The sequence below is a fragment of the Microtus oregoni genome, unplaced genomic scaffold (genome assembly GCF_018167655.1).
Source record: "Microtus oregoni isolate MIOR12 unplaced genomic scaffold, Mior012 000004F_ref0000308, whole genome shotgun sequence".
Taxonomy (NCBI): domain Eukaryota; kingdom Metazoa; phylum Chordata; class Mammalia; order Rodentia; family Cricetidae; genus Microtus; species Microtus oregoni.
The window spans coordinates 29,721,158-29,738,046 of record NW_024543063.1 but is presented as its reverse complement, the minus strand read 5'-3'; the positions used below and the strand labels follow the sequence as shown (position 1 = coordinate 29,738,046).

At 52.9% G+C, this 16,889-nt stretch overlaps 1 protein-coding gene across 1 annotated transcript in view; it reads left to right on the top strand.

Moving 5' to 3' along the window:
- Window positions 1-1,125: 1,125 nt before the first annotated feature.
- The window catches only part of Galnt2 (polypeptide N-acetylgalactosaminyltransferase 2), a 122,494-nt gene continuing 106,730 nt past the window's right edge, over window positions 1,126-16,889 (top strand). The window contains exon 1 of the mRNA XM_041650317.1: window positions 1,126-1,361. Coding sequence (XP_041506251.1) covers window positions 1,239-1,361 — 123 coding nt within the window. The 5' untranslated portion in view covers window positions 1,126-1,238. The remainder of the gene's footprint in view (window positions 1,362-16,889) is intronic.

Genomic DNA, 16,889 nt, shown 5'->3' with positions numbered 1-16,889 from the left:
CTAGAATGGGGTGTCTGCTGGGGCGGGGTGTCTGCTAGAATGGGGTGTCTGCTAGAGTGGGGTGTCTGCTGGGGTGGGGTGTCTGCTGGAATGGGATGTCTGCTGAAATGGGGTGTCTGCTGGAATGGGGTATCTTCTAGAATGCGGTGTCTGCTAGAGTGAGGTGTCTGCTGGACTGGGGTGTCTGCTGGAATGGGGTGTCTGCTGGAATGGGGTGCTTATTGGAACGGAGTAACTCTTCCTCCTCATTTCTAAAAGGTCTGGAGTTCAGGAGAGTGTCACAATCCTGGTAGCAAAGGCTTGCTGTGCCTTCGGTTTGCTCAGAACTGGGTAGACCACCTCTCAGGAGTCCCTGCTTCCTGAGTCTGTGCAGATCTCAGTAATATTTGCAGTCTCTCAAGTACTGGAAAACCTTTCTCAGACACAGACTTAGAGAGTTGCAAGGGCATGGCCAAGGTTACAGTCACCAGAGAGTTGCTGTCAGAGAACCGGCTGTCTGCTCTATTAAGTGGATTACTCTACTCACCTTATTCCTTCAGGAAAGCAGCCAACGAAAAAGAAAAGATTTAAAAACGTAAATCGCCATCCTTCTCCCCTCGTTTTCATATTTATTTAAAACCACCCGGTTTTGCTCTTAAAAGCAGGCAGGCTCATCTTCACAAGTAAGTTCCTTGAAACCTACCTTCCCTGACTCAATCTTGTTCGAACTGCAGGGTCGGGGCATGACTGTCATCCCAAGACTCAGGAGTCTGATGCAGGAGTGTGTGAGCTTGAGGCCAGCTTGGGCTAGATGGTGAGTGAGTTCGAGGCCAGTCTTGGTTACAGAATGAGACCTTATACTTAAAAAAAAAAAGAAAAAATAAAAATCCAAATACTTGCTCAAATAACAAATGAGATAGATGTCAGGGCGTCCTCTGCAGACCGGACTAGGACCACTTCAGGTCTTTGGGAATCCTCCTGCAAGCCTCAGAGACCGCCACCTGCCACTCCCAGAGAAGCGAGGTGGGCGGGGCGCCGCTGCCATGGAGACGTGGCCCCGCCCCCTCGCGCCCCGCCCCTCGGCGTCGATTGGTCGCCCTTTGCTCCCTGACCTCGCCGCCGGGCCGCCGCTTCCTGCCGGGCGCTGAGCGCCGCCCGCCGCCCGCTGCCGCGTCTTCCCGCGCCGCCGCCCCGCGCTCCGCCTGCCGCGCGCTCCGCCCGCCGCGCCGACAGCTGCCCGGCGGCCGCCCAGTGCGAGGATGCGGCGGCGCTCGCGGATGCTGCTGTGCTTCGCGCTGCTCTGGGTGCTGGGCATCGCCTACTACATGTACTCGGGGGGCGGCTCCGCGCTGGCCGCGGGTGCGGGCGGCGCCGGTAGGAAGGTGAGTGCCGCGAGGCCTGTGCGCCGACCCGGGCCTGCGGCTGGGAGGCGCCGTGCACCGAGAGTGGTGCCGGCTCCGGGCAGCAGGCGCGGGGACCCTGGCCCGGACGCGCGAGTCAAGTTTCCTTCGGGCCCTCAGGCCAGGAGTGCGAGCCCGGCCCTGCTCGGCTTTCCAGGGGCTCTGGGTCCAGCGACTTGCCTCCTGCACGGGGGGCGCGGGCACCCGAGGCCACATACTGCCCTGCGCAAGGATCTTGGGCACTGTTGTCTCTGTGGATCCACCGCTCTCCGCTCCCTGTGCCGCGAACGTAGGGGCCAGATTCCCTGCCCCCTCCTCTGCACTCTACCTCGTTCGCCCCAGGACCCCCATTCCCTGCTCTGGGATTTTGGGGATCGTTGTCACCTGAGACCCTGTGCTCCCTGAGAGCCACACTCCTCCCAGCTCGAACTCCGACCCTCGACGTCCTGCTCCGGGATCATGGGTATCTCGGACCCGCCAGAACCCCGGTGCTCGAGCGATCAGAGGCGTGATTTCACCCGCTACCCCTCACCCTGCACTCAGTTAGTGGTTCTGCCAGACCTCCCCTCCTACTTGCTGCACTGCCCACCTCCGGTCTTGACCCTGCACTGCAGCGGGAACTGTCTAACCTCTTGCACTTGCCATTTCTAGCCCCAAGTGCCCCCGTGTGTGTTTCTGATGGGTCCCACTCTGAGGACCGAGTGGTGAGGCCGTGGGGACCACGGGTTGCTTAGAGCTCGTAGGTCCTGATTCGGCGCTAGGCTTGGGTACCTAGAACGTGAGCTCCTTGTTGGTGTGTTGGTGCTGTCTACTCTGGGCAGTTGTTGCCTCTCCGGAGGGTTCTGTGATGTGTTTCTAGCTAATGAGCCTCAAAGCATAGCTTTCTTTTGCAAAGCCCTGTAACCCTCCTTACTCGATGCCGAGTGACACTACGCGACCGGAAAAGATGGGGTGGAAGTGGCCGTGGCTGCGGGAGATAGGGATAGGGTCTTGAGTAGGAAGGACTGTCACTGAGCCGACTTTACCCCTAGTCAGACCCTGAATGTCAAGTGCATTTGGCTAACTCCCTTTCCCTTCCGGCATCTTCAAGTTTTCCAGCTGCAGGTATAGAGCGAGGGAGGTGGCAGTGTCTTATTCGGCTCTTGGAGGATTTCGTGATTCATTTTTATTTGCAACAGCGAAAGTGGAAACAGTGCTTGGCTTGTGTGGCCTGGACACTGACTCCCAGCTCTGCTTTCTGAATGATTAGTGTGTTGTGAGCCCCTGCTAGTTTTTAAGCAACCCCGTTTTATTTATTTATTTATTTATATTTGGAGAAAGACAGTGGCTTTAAGCAGGTGTGGTGTATACCAACTTTACTTCCCCAGTAGACATTCCCCACCTTGGGAATAGCCTGGCTGCTGGCAATGTTTTTTTTTTTCCCTATGCTCACGAAGTAAAGCAAATTGACAAAGTATTGAATTGGCACAGGTATGTAGAGAGGCACCTGTGGCATCAGCCCCCGGGGGGGTTATTGCCCTACCTCCAGGGGCTTCAGTGGACAGACAATTGGCTGCCCCCCCCCCCCAAAAAAAAAGTCCTCTAGATGCCGCTGAGGCATGAGCTTTAGGTTTAAGAAAACCAGTTTGAAGAAAGCCCAGGACTTCTTTGTGTCCTGCATGCAGAAAAAAGTGGGGGAGATAAACAGTTAAATGTGGATTGAGGACCTGGGATTCTGTTTTGTCAGTGAGCTATAAAATGTAATCCTGACTGGAAGTATCCTGGTTTAAAGAGTATGCAAATGCTGTAGGCTTTGTGTTCTCATTCATGTAGCGGGGTGGACCCTGAGAGAGGAGAGGATGCCCCAGAACCGTGGAGTGCCGTCTTGAATCCTTTAGTTAGTTCATCCTCATGATAGGAGAAAATTTGGGGTTTGTTTAGCTTGTACCCCATGCATGTGTAGTATGAAGAGTGGAGTTATTGAAAACCTGGGGCTATTTATTTATTTACAGACACACAGGCTGCATTTCTTCTTGTGTTTGGTCCTGCTTGTAGCAGGACTATTGTCCTATCTTCTGTTAGTTTCTTTATGCCCTAGTGTTTTTTTTTTTCTCCCATGGGGCCCCAAGCTTCAGGATTGTGCTTTGGGGATTGTCTGAGGGCATCTTGTTAGGATTTCTGCTGCTTCAGCAGCCAGGCCAGGCTGTGCGCGGTGTGCCCTGCCTGCTAAACAACTCCTCTCAGAACCGCTGTTCTTCATTTAGCAAAACCCAGAAAGTCAGCTCACCTCAGACTGCAGATTGAATGAACTAAGAAGTTGAAAACCAACTGTCAGCATTTGCTGGAAAAGCCGGCACTCAGTGCCGAGATTCCGCAGTGCTGAGGCGCTATGTTAAAGCAATTTGTGCATGGTGTTTACAATTGCACTTCATTTGTATAGGTATCTCCCCCTGCCATATTTACTCTTTCCTCCCTAAACTGATGATTTGCACTTCAAGAATGCCTTCCCTTTGAGCATCTTAAATGCTTTAAAAGTTTAATCATGTTACATTTCCCTGGGGCCCTGGTATGCTGGCAGTGGATGGAGCTGCTGAGGAGAGGAAAGGCTTTCTGTGGAAAGGAAGCTGCCTCTGGCTGAAGTATAGCCACAGGAAGGGTTCCCAGCAGGAGAGCAGTGAGCTCCGAGAGTCTTCAGGGCTCCTTCATGGACTGCCTAAGTGCTTGAGGTACCCATCACTCTTCCTGGGAGCTGCTACCTGTGCTGCACCCTTGTGCTGGGCCCCAGGTGCAGATGTTTGTCATTTGGGCTCTTGAAGGAGACACTAGGGGAGGGGCTTCTCTAAGAACTAGGGAGGGACTGCTGATGGGGGACACTCAGCAGGAGAACAGTAGGGGCTATGCTGTCCTGCAGAGGGCGTCCCATGACAAGCTGGCTTGCCAGTTCATTTGGCTGGTTTGGAGGGAACCAGTACCGTCTAGACATGCAACCGGGAGGTAGTGGCACAGTGCCTCCACTGGTGCCAAGTACCACCTTGTTTTCTTCCGTTTGCTTAGTGACCCTCCCTCCCTCACCGCTCATCTCCTACTCTCAGTTCTCATCATAACCTTGGAAGATTAGCATCCTGGTACCTTGGCTTTGGAAAAAACAGGTGCTAGATAACTGATGTAGAAAGAAGAAAAGAAAGAAAGCAGCAGAGAAAAATCCCTCAACCCCTGAAATAGAGTGAGCCAGAATCCAGTGAGGTCTTTGTTTCTGGCTGTGTATCTGTGTATCTTCTTTGCATAGCTCCCGAGGGACAGGTCTGCAGGGGGGGGGGGGGGGTCCTTCTGGGTTTGTGTTGGGATCTTGGATGCTGTTAATGAGCCATCTATGGGAAAACCCTGGGGACACTCATACCAGCTCTGTATCCCACGGTGGTGTCATAGTAGGGTTCCTGGTAGCCAACTGCCAGTAAAGGAAGTAGGTGAGGTGTGGAGGGTAAAGTCCATGATGGTGAGAGGGCTGGAGGTGCTCCTGAGTTTGACAGGGTAGGCTCTGGGCTCCGCACTCCTCCCTGATCAGGCTGGAGGTGCTCCTGAGTTTGACAGGGTAGGCTCTGGGCTCCGCACTCCTCCCTGATCAGGCTGGAGGTGCTCCTGAGTTTGACAGGGCTCTGGGCTCCGCACTCCTCCCTGATCAGGCTGGCGGTTCACCTGAGTTTGACAGGGTAGGCTCTGGGCTCCCCCTCCTCCCTGATCAGGTTGGCGGTTCACCTGAGTTTGACAGGGTAGGCTCTGGGCTCCGCACTCCTCCCTGATCGGGCTGGAGGTGCTCCTGAGTTTGACAGGGTAGGCTCTGGGCTCCGCATTCCTCCCTGATTGGGCTGGAGGTGCTCCTGAGTTTGACAGGGTAGGCTCTGGGCTCCGCACTCCTCCCTGATCAGGCTGGAGGTGCTCCTGAGTTTGACAGGGTAGGCTCTGGGCTCCCCCTCCTCCCTGATCAGGTTGGCGGTTCACCTGAGTTTGACAGGGTAGGCTCTGGGCTCCCCACTCCTCCCTGATCCCTTGTTGGGAAGTGTCGCCGTGATTTTTGAAGGCTAGCAAGAGGCTTCCGTGCACAGTGTTGTTACCTGTGCCAGCAGGTTAGCAGTGATAGGTGTGCAATTTCAGAAAGGCCGTTTGCACTAAGTGTGATGACATAGGTTGTCATGCTAGCACTTGGGAGGTGGAAGCGGGAGGATCAGGAATTCAAGGTTACCTTTTCATACATATGACATTCAAGTCCAGGCCAGCCTGGGCTATATGATCCTGCTTCAGAAGAACAGTAGTGGAGGCGGGAGGACTGCCAGGGAAAGCCCAGCAATAGCCTCATCTACACTGTAAGATTAGCCTCCTTAAAGAAAGTAGAGTCCTGTGTAGAATTCTGTTGTGGCTGCCCGCAGGAGTGCAAACACAATAGAAACAGATTGTGACTGTAAACACTACAAAGAGTGAACTATATGCCCTGGGCCCTCCAGCAGTAGTGAAAATGAACCTGTTTGTCAGTGGCTTGGGTCCCTCAGTCTGCTCAGCTTGCAGGGCTAACTTGTGTGTGGTGGTGGTGGTGGGGTGGTGGCAAGGCCCTGGGAACAGGAGACCTTTTCTGAGGCTGTAAGCCTGCTGTGATCTCCCCAGCGAGGCTGGAAGAAAGGGAGTGGCGGGGGTTGGGGATTGTTTGCCATCCTTTGTGTCTAAGGGTTGTGAGAGGTGGTTAGAAGAACAGTTAGGTCGGGAAGTCAGGGATGTTTGTAGCTTCTCTGCTGCTGCTGCTGCTGCTGCTGCTGCTGCTGCTGCTGCTGCTGTAGTCTCGGGGTTCTGACTACTGTGTTTCTTTGAGAGGACATGATGTCAGCCCAAGGCTGCCCTGATTCCCCTGTCCATGTTCAGTGGTGGCTGCCTGGGCACTGAGTGGAGGGTCAGGCAGAGGCCAGGAAGCCTGCAGGTGTTTCTGGGCGGCTTTGGACAGTCTTCTGCAGGCCCAGCTGAATGCACTGTGAGAAACCTGGGCCTTGGCCAAGCCCACTCCCTTGAGAGCTCGGTTTGAGGGTGACACTGAGATTTGCTAGCTAGGCAGAGTGGGGTCATGTATGTCACCAGGTCATACAGCCTGGCTGCCACTGTTTTAAGCACCTAGATCCCCCCCCCCCCCCAGCTGCTTGTCTCTCCCTGCCCTCTGCCCCCTGTATTTTTGAGAAAAACAGTCTTTCTCTTGGCTCCTCTTTCCACATTGAGCAGCTAAGGGTGAACCCTGTCACCCAGTAGGACGCCGGCCACTCTGCCACTTCCCTGTCGGGTCAAAGCAGGTGCCAGTGTTGGCGCTCTCTCCGCTGGCTGCCTTGAGGCCTGGCCTTCCACACACATGCTCTCAGCTCCTTCCTGCTGAGGTCTCTTCTGATGCAAGGACCCAATAGTGCTTCCCACAAAGGCTGCCACGGAGCTTCCAGGACAGGCTGGGCCGGGTGGGCAGCTCTGCTAGCTGTGTGGCCAGTCACTCTGATCTACAGAGGAGCTCACCACAGCCTCTCCTGGCCTGGGCAGAACTTGACCTTGTTCTCTCTGGGTGGGAAGACTCCCTGACCTTTGACCCTGACTTTATATTCAGGACTAACCTTGGGCTCAGAGGTTCTCTGGAAGGCCTCCACACCTCTCTCCCCGGAGACTATAGGCCATTTCCGCGGTGGGGGTGGGGTCTCAGGCTTCAACACCAATTGGCTCACCTGCTGGAACCTTTTGTTTCTTTAGGTTCCCAGGCCTGGAATGGCTGTGGAGCTGCCCAGCCCTCTTCCTACAGGGTTTGGGCTGTAAAACTGACTCATCTGTACTTAATCCTGTCCAGTAGTGTGGGCCTAGGAAGTGTGTGTCGTGATGAACAGATTGGGTTTCTTAGCATGCCGGCATGTAGATGGCCGCTGTTCACCTGGGCTGGACGTGTAGGAAAGCAGACCCTCCCACTTGGAGTCTCATTCGCGGAGCTGTAGTTTGAATTTTCCTCGGAGCCATAGTCACTCTGAAGCTGGTTCTGACAGCCACAGCGGAGGGTGGCGTTCTGGGGCCAGGCTGTACCTGTCACCGTGGCCCAACCTATCCTTGCAGGTTGTCATCCCGGTGAATAGTCCCTTCCATTTGTTTCCTTCCTCCTAGAAGTGCCCCGCCCCGTGGTGTGAGCTGTCTCTTTCAAGCCCTCTTGCTGGCCAGCTAATCCTCCAGCAGCTCCTCTCTCTCTCTCTCTCTCTTTCTCTCTCTCTCTCTTTCTCTCTCTCTCTCTCTGTACCTGGAAAGGGATGGGGCAGGGCCCCTGAATTGCAGCATCTGTCTCCGCAGGAGCAGTGGTTGCACTCTTTGGGCTTTCTCACATCCAGCAGGATAGCTTTGGGGCTGGAGGACTTGTCTTCATGATGACGCCCTCTCCACTGTGGGAGGTTCACAGCCTTGTCAGCCTGGCACACTGGGTGCCAGTGCCCCTCATAGGTCATACCAGATCCTGCCAGGACATGAAACAGGATTGACTCACCTGTTGATGGGACTGTTAGCTTTTGCTTTTTCTCCCTGCACCTTTGTGGCTGGGCCTTCTCAGAAGGAAACAGCCACTCTCTGAGGTCTGTCTATGGTAGGCCCCCTTTAGGGGCACTCAGGTGAGAACCAAGTTTTACAATCTAGCAGATACCTGCCTACACTTGCTGCACGCCATGTATATCCTGAAAGCTTCTATCATATTATTGAAGAAACTGAAGGGTAGGGAAGGCAAGAGGCTCTCCCAGGGTCACAGAGCTTGTGGGTAGGGAATCACTTGGGCTGTGGTGGCACCTGTCTCCTGAGGTCTTCCCATTGTCAGGATGTGGCTGTGAACCCCCAGGCTTCCCCGACCCCTTCCTTGATTGTCAATGTCCTTTCCCTTACAATGTGGCGACTCTGGGAAGGTACCCTGTAATCTCCATGCTCAGGAGAGTTCTAAGCAGCGGCAGGCTGCTTGCCTTACTTAGGTTTCTTTCTGTCCACCATTAGATCTACCCTCTTACCCGCAGGCTTTGGCCTGACCCGAAGCAGCTGTCCTCGATGCTGCATTGGCCAGGAAAGTGGTACCAGAGTCTGTGCCTTTTATTCTCTCACCAAGTGTCTCTCGAGACTCTCTGTGTGCCTAGCACAGCCGTGTCTGGAGTCCTCCTGGGCACCCAGCAGACTGTGATTCTTGACTCCACAGGGGTGGGGCCGGGAGGACAGCAGACAGTGTAACATAAAGGGCGGTGCTGGCACACAGCAGCGTAAGGGGATGGGGGCAGAGGGCATGCGGATCATGGAGAGAGTGAGTCCAGCCTGTGGTTTTCTCTGCTCCCGAGGCCCCCAGGTTCCCCAGTGCTCAGCCTCTCGGCCCGTCCTCATCTGTGCTCAGTGACTAGAATAAACCAGTTTCTAGGGGTCACTGCCTATAGTGTACCAGCAGAGCTCTTGTGTCACAGGCTGCCTGGGCTTCCTGTTCCTGCTCACTTGGTTACCTCATGCACCTGGTGAATGCCAAGCTACCTGCTGCGCCCTGGTAGCTTACCCTCCTATTGTTCTCAGTTCCAAAAGACACCTACAGTTGAGTGTGTGGTAGACTAGCTAGGCTGTGTTTGGGATAGTCTCTGGATTCCTGAGCTGGTCTGTGAGAGGCAGCAGGGCAGGCGGGAAGGAAGTTTATGGTTTAGGATCTATGAAAGGACATCGTAAATATACAGAGTTGTCCCCTCTTGTCAGAGCTCAGGTCTTGAGCCTGTGTTGCAGTCAAGGGTCTCCTCCATTAATTACTGCTTCATCCCCAGGAGCAGCTGGAGGTGCAAGTGGGCTTGTTCATCCCTCAAAATTGCAAGAGGGCACAAGCTAGAACCTGCTGGTGCCCCGCTTTGGGGAGGTGGCACTTGGTAACGTGGGTTCTGGGGTCTGTGGTGCCCTGCTTAGGGGAGGTGGCACTTGGTAACATGGGTTCTGGGGTCTGTGGTGCCCCGCTTTGGGGAGGTGGCACTTGGTAACGTGGGTTCTGGGCACTTGGTAACGTGGATTCGGGGTCTGTGGTATTTGTGGAAAGCAAGATGAAGCTGTGACCTCACTGTCTGGAGTTGCTGGGGGACATCACCTGATAAAAACATAACTCCTGCGGGTTCCCCAGGTGAGAGCTGTCTGTCAACTTTACTCCCAGGACAGGCAGGTATCTGTGGGGGAGGGAGTTGTTACACAGGGGCTTCTGGGAGCAAACAGCTAGAGTGGCTATGTGGCAGCCCAGGATAGGTGGTAGGGGAAGGAGTGCTGTGGTGGCTTCTGATAGCTTCCTGGAAGGCCAGCCCAGGTGTGACCTTTGATTTCTGGCTTTGGGAAATGGACAGACGTCAGATGAAAGGTCTTTCTCAGCCGAATCACTTGGGATGGGAGCTTGAGGAGCTCATGCAAATTAAAGACTTGGACTGGAAACGGCCTGTAAATTAAGCTCCCCCCAGGTCTGGGGTGAGTATAGACGCTCACACTGGGAATTTATGTGGTGCCTTGGTGCAGCCGCTTGGCCCAGCATGGGATGCCTTGAGGCCTGACCGTCCTGTTCTAACTGCGTGGGCTTTCCTGTTGACCCACTTGCTGGACCTTTGCTTCCAGAGGCCACCTCCTCTCTGTCCCTGCCCACCCGGCCTTGGCAGTTTGTCTTCCTAACTCAATTTTGTCCATTTGTAATTCTTTTTCATCAGCTTCAAGGCTCCCTTATTTGTAAAATACTGTGTGGTTTATGTGCCACTAGGCAAGGAAAAACTGTCCATTGAACTAAATAACGTGGTTTCTATTCTGTAACGTTTTTATTTTCTAATCACTGAAAAAACCCTTTCTGACTTAATTAGACATTGATTTTTCTATATATCACTCTTGTTCGTAGACACAAAAGAGAACATAAGTGGAATATATTGGATAAGGTGTTTCCAAAACCTTTTCTGAGTCCAGCCACCCTAAGTCACTTTGTCTGCTCATTTCATTTGTCCACTGTATCACCAAAATCGTTGGTGACAGCTTTTCCTAAGGTGTCTTGACAGTTGTGTAATTAGCCACCCCCACCCTGAATCCTACCGAGTTCTCCGTTTCACCGTCTGTTCCCATCTCGTGGGATTTCCAGGGATTATTGTTTTTGGATTTTTGTTTAAGCTTTTGACATGCCCAGCAGATTGAGACTCTGAGTCTGCGGTGATGCACTGAGGCCCTAACCTGGCTTACAGAATCTTGGATGTTTTTTGGAGACATACCAATTTCTGAAGTTCAACTGCAAAACCATCTCAGAATGAACCAGTTAGGGCCCTGCTCTTCCCACCCAGGAGAGCCTAGTTGTTCTCCGGGCCTCTTTCTGACAGATCTCCCTGAATCCTGATAGACAGAGAGTAGCTGTGAGCGTACAGCCATTCAGGAACATTCCGGAGTACTAACGGTGAGAAAGGTCACCTCGGGTGCCAGGTCGCAGAGGGAAGTCCTGTCTTATACTGAGATTTCCGCAGGTCGCAGAGGGCAGTCCTGTCTTACACTGAGATTCCCATTACCAAGCAGCTAGCTTGGTCCCTTCTGGGGTTCAGAACCCTAGTGAGGTTTTATCCAGCTGCTCTGAAATGCTGGGAGACCCTGACAGGAAGGCACTCACTGTTTGTTGCCATTTTTTTTTTTTTCCTGTAAGAATCACCTGACTGCCTTTGATAGCTTTCTAGGAGCAGTTGGTGGCAGGGTGTGAATCTGGGTAGACACAAGTCACTGTCCCCTAAGCTGCCATCAGTAGCTCACAGCCCCTTACCCAACAAGGCTGGCGTGGCTATTCCATAGTGATTTCTTGGTCACCCTGTATATAGTGATCTCACAGCCCCTTACCCAACAAGGCTGGCGTGGCTATTCCGTAGTGATTTCTTGGTCACCCTGCATATCTACGTCAACACCTTGCCTTATCATGGGCAGGAAGCTGGAGTGGGAGACGATTAATAAATATGTTTTATTCCTTTTTGTTCCTCCACCAGGATGTTGTTACAAAAGTCCCACATATTATGTTGTATTTGTAACCGGTGGTTTTGGCAAGGATATGATGCTGCATATTTTCTGTAAGGTGTAATTCCTGGTGACTTCAGTTTATATCAGTCTGTCGCTGCAGTTCTGAAAGGCTCTCAGCCCTCGCCATTTGTCTTGCTTCCCTTTAGGTCTAAGGCCATACTGGGCTGGGAAGTTTTTCCTTTGTACACACATTAAATTTCTAGAAAACTCCAAGGCTACCAGACTATCCCCCAGGTCATGCTATAGCAAAGGCAGGCTGTTTTAAGGTCCCAGTAGCTGCTTGCAGGAAGCCAGCACTGGCTGGCTTGTTTTCCAGCTATGTCTCTGATACATAGGCACAAATAGCAGGTCTCCTTCTGGGAGTCAGAGCCACAGCTTCAGACCAGGAGGGTGCTGATTACACGGCTGTTCTCGGCTTATCCTCCATCTAGACTGCTGATGTGGATGAGCACAGAGGGGAGTGTCTGGGTTTCTGGGTGGTCTGAGGACCAGGCCCAAGGCTGGCATTGTGAAGGGTATGGCTGCAGCTGCCCAGGTTCACCGTTGAGCTCACAGAGGCAGGTAAGGGCTGGGGTGTTTCGTTCCTGATAGAAACCAAGAACACATAGCAGTAGGTATTAGGGAATAGTGTGGGTCACCCGTCATCTGCTCGCGATGGCATGAGCTAGTTCGTACCTTCGTTTTAGGAAATGGACTATCTCTCCTTCCTGGCTTGGTCGGCATCGTTGCAGTAGAGTTTTGTTTTAGAGGTTTTTCTCCCTAACAGGACATGGATGGCACAAAAGGTTGTTTGCCTCTTCTGACCGCCAAGTTGCCAGGATCCGTAAGCAGGTCCAGTATGGGACCTGAGCGCAATACAGTGTTTGCAAGTAGTGATTCCCTGCCACCTGGTCACCAAGGCTTGGGGGTTGTAGTACTAGAGCGTTGCACAGAAACTCTGAAGACCACTTGGGTTGGAGACAACCTGGACACTGCAGTGGAGCTGGCTCTGGGTTCCTCTGTAGGGTTGGTGTGATGTGACAGAAAGGACATAGCCAACTACTGAGCCCGGGCCTGGGCCTAAGCCAGGCTTCCTGGGTGGCCCTGTGACCACAGGCAAATCCCCTAGCCTTTCTGTGCAATTTCCTCATTTGCCTGTCTCAGCAGTTTGCAGTGGGGAGCCGGTTCCTGTGTGTGAACTGTTGGGATTGGTCCTGGTGTCACCCAGCAGATGCTCAGCATTTGACGGCTGTTGTTAGTGTTGAGGTTATGTTAGAGGTGGGAGCCTCTACACAGTGGGTTGTTGGGGAAGAGCTGAGGTGACAGGACTCTGCACTCTTGCTCCTTCTTTACCTGAGGAAGCTGAGTCCAGAGAGGATGGTAGGCTGGGCAGTGTCTCAGCCTTCATACCCAGCACTGAGTTTCTCAAAAGTTCTTTCCCAATTCCTTCCCTTCTTCCCTGGTAACTTGTCTTTGAACATTTGTATCAGGATGTGTGTTTTAACTGTGTGGCTATATAATTAATTTTTAAAACTAATTGTTAATTGGTTATTTCAACATCTGGAGTTGTTACTGTCTGAGAATTGCACGTTACCTGGAACTTTCCCACAGGTCCTGATTTCCTCATTTCATCAGTTCAGTTCTGCTTGCCTTTGAAATTGCACGAGTGACACGTGCAAGACAAATGAGTAAGGGGAGCCATACAGTGTGAGCGAGGGTAGCCGTACAGTGTGAGCGAGGGGAGCCGTACAGTGTGAGCACAGCCTCCTGCAGGGCCCGAGAGCTGCCTCTGCCAATTGGTGCAGACTTTCCATGTTTACTCCTGTATCACAGATGAACAAACTTCACTGTGTCATGATTCCAGCAAAAAATAGTCTAAAATATAAATGCTGGTGAGTGACTATTGCTGTGAAGAGACACCATGACCATGACAACTCCTTTTTTTAAATTTTTCTTTTTTGAAACAGGGTTTCTCTATAACTATCACTTACTTTGTAGATCAGACTGACCTCAAACCCATGACCGACTTACGGCAGTTCTTACAAAGGAAAACATTTAATTGGGTCTGGCTTACGGTTCAGATGTTTAGTCCATTATAGTCATGGTGGGAAACATGACAGTGTACAGGCAGCCATGGTGCTGGAGAGGTAGCTGAGCGGTCTACATCTTGATCTGCAGGCAGCAGCAGGAGACTGTGACACTAGGCCTAGCCTGAGCATATAAGACCTCAAAGCCCACCTCCACAGTGACATACGTCCTCTAACAAGGCCACACCTCCTAATAGCGCCACTTCCTATGGGCCAAGCATCCCAACAGATGAATCTATGGGGACCATTCCTATTCAAACCAGCACAGTGAGGATGCTGAGTGACTGTTTGTACTGCTCTTGATGAAGAGGGGTGCGCTGGGGTTAGTGAGAGATGGAGGTGGTGCCCAAGGGGGTAGTGAGGCTTATCTGCGGCCCCTACTGTACATGTGCTCATTCTCCCTTCTGTGAAGCAGTGAGGCCCTTCTGCTGGGGAGGGCTTCAGGGAGCAGATGGGGGAGAGTTGTCAGATGAAGAATAGTTTCTTTATCTTCCTGGACTGTCTTTCTCTCCTTTGGGCCTCCTGGTATTGTTCTTGGATCCAGGAAGGACCCTGTTGTTACAGAGAAGCTGTGGTTCTGTGAGGCTGTGTCATTTGTGGGTCCTGTAGGGATGGTCCCAGGCAATGAAGATTGAAGGCCTCATTGATTAGTAGGTGGCGCTGGTGACTGGACTGGGTGGCTACTGAACAGGTGCCTGGCTTGCTTTGCCTTTCTGGTCCCACAGATGTCCAGGCTGGTTTTACTCTCTCACCTTGAGGTCCTCCAATGCTCCATGCCTGCCCCTTTGGTGGCCCACTCCTGAGATTCTCTGGTGCACCATGCCTTTCCCCAGGTGGTACTCCTGGGTCCCCTGCCCTCCCGGGTGTTCCCTTCCCTCCAGGGCCTTGTGTCCCACCACCCCTGAGAGCCCAGTGTAGAGCTGCCCTCCAGGTATAACAGCTATCACCATCTTAATCTGAGCATCTGTGATCACCTGCCAGTGGCCTGTTGAGCTTGCTTTATGGATAATGACCTTCATCTGAGATTCCAGCCCTTCCTCCCTACACCGCCCTCCCAGCTAGCTGTCTGCAGTTCTACCCCGGCTGTAAGTGTGCTGTAGTCTCGGGAGGTGATAGACTAGATTGAGTGTGGAAGGTTAATTGAGTGCTAACTCCGTCTGTGTAGCCATAGCGAAGTCAGCATCCAGGTTAAGGTGAGACTTTTTGGGGGGTGTCTGATTTGGGGGTCACCTGTGTTCTGTAAGTAAGCCCAGTAAACTCCTTAGTTCTCCAAGTTTGGTTACCTTTGGTCTGTTGGTGCCTTGTCTAGAGGTGTGTTTGTTTGCATCTCCCCAAGGAAGTCCGTCCAACACCTCTGTGTCCTTCTTCTCGAAGTCACTCTTTGTCCTTCCACTTGAGCTGCAGAAGTGGCTGGCTTAGACACCTTCCGTTTTTCCTGTTTCACTCCAGGGAGAAAGTGTGGCAGCTGTCTGTCAAGGCGGGGAGGACTTTGCACACAGAATAGCTGACAGGGTCTGGAAAGTTGGCCATCCTGGCTGACAACCAGAAGGCCGTCAGTGGGAAAGCACAGGTCAAAGGCCAGGTAGCAGCCAGGCCAGAGGAGCGGGGATTGGGTGGAGAGCAGGTGATCTGGAGCCTGTAGTGCTCAAGACTGAAATCCCTCCTCCAAGGCATTGCTGCGTCCTTCAGAAAGCTGCCTTGCTGTGAAGTGGTGCTGTGCTGAGGGGGAGGTGTTCTGGGTTTTACTTCCGCAGGGGAATGAAAGTGTGGGCTCAGCATCTTTCTCCTGGACCCAGCATATGGGTTCTAAGTCATTTTAGTCTTTATGCTGGGATCTGCTGTGTGAGGTGGTCCTCAGTGCTGGCCGAGGTAGGGAGTCAGCATTGTTTCTGAGGTGAGTCTGGCTTTCTCTGCCGTGCAGTGGGTACAAGGGTAGGCGAGACGTGAGGCCTCTCGGAACCCTTCATTGGGCTTCTGCTGACCTGCCTGCGCTTTGTTTGCGCTAAGCCATCAGTCAGTCCCTGGTGTTTTTGCAAGGTGGGGTTGCAGTCCGCACCTGAAGTGGGAGAGATGGCACCAGCATGCTGAGCTGGGTCAGGGAGGACTGCCACCCAGGGTCAGAACTTGGTTCACTCCTTTCATGACAGCCTTTCCCTCCGTCTGAGCCTTTGAATTCTAGCTGATCTTATGAAACTGTTAATGTAACATTGTAAAGTTTTCGAACAGTACAGAGGTGTGTGTGTGTGTGTAATGCCGGAACCTTTGTGGCCCCGGATGGAGAACTGACAGAGTCCTGGAGCCCTTGTGGCCGGGATGGAGAACTGACAGAGTCCCGGAGCCCTTGTGGCCGGGATGGAGAACTGACAGAGTCCCGGAGCCCTTGTGGCCGGGATGGAGAACTGACAGAGTCCCGGAGCCCTTGTGGCCGGGATGGAGAACTGACAGAGTCCCGGAGCCCTTGTGGCCGGGATGGAGAACTGACAGAGTCCCGGAGCCCTTGTGGCCGGGATGGAGAACTGACAGAGTCCCGGAGCCCTTGTGGCCGGGATGGAGAACTGACAGAGTCCCGGAGCCCTTGTGGCTGGGATGGAGAACTGACAGAGTCCCGGAGCCCTTGTGGCCGGGATGGAGAACTGACAGAGTCCCCCCGGAGCCCTTGTGGCTGGGATGGAGAACTGACAGAGTCCCGGAGCCTTTGTGGCCCCAAGCTGATCCTGGCCCTGCTTCTTCCCTGTGTCTTGTTAAGTGCTCAGCACAGTCCACCATGATATACTGCCCCACCCCCAACCAGTCAGTATCCTGAGGGGCTCCAGGACCCCCCGTTGCTTGTCAACAGGTTCAGAGAAGCCGATTGGTTAAGAATAGTGCGTATGGTAGCCAAAACAATGCAACGTGTTGGCCTGCACAATTCACATTTTCTCAGAGAATGAGGCATCTCCATGTGAAGACGTTTTTGGTAGCCTTTCAACTTGATACAAATCATTGTGGGTGCTGCCTTCAAGGTCATGAAACATAGTAATGGTTATTGCTGTGGGGATATTACTGAGTGAAGATGTGCTCCTGCAGCCTGTTCCATTAAGGAAGTGCCAGGATCTGATGCGCTAGCTCTGCCTCTGGCCAGGGTGAAGCTTGCTGCCGCTTGACTCTAGTAAGCCAGAACGCTTTGGCGAGTAGCACAGGTCACCACTGGGCCAGTCAGAGCCTTGTAAGCCTCGAAACCTTAGGATCATTCATTGTTAACCAGGGGCAACAGTGTCATTGGTTTGTCTTTAAATTCATTGCTTGCCTAAGGTGCCTGGGCTGCTAGAGGCCAGTGGTCTTTCTCCTCACAGATGGGAAGTAGATTCTGAATCATGGTCTCCACCTGTGTTATATGTGCTCCTAGCGCCTTACAGGTGATGAGTGCCAGGTGACACCA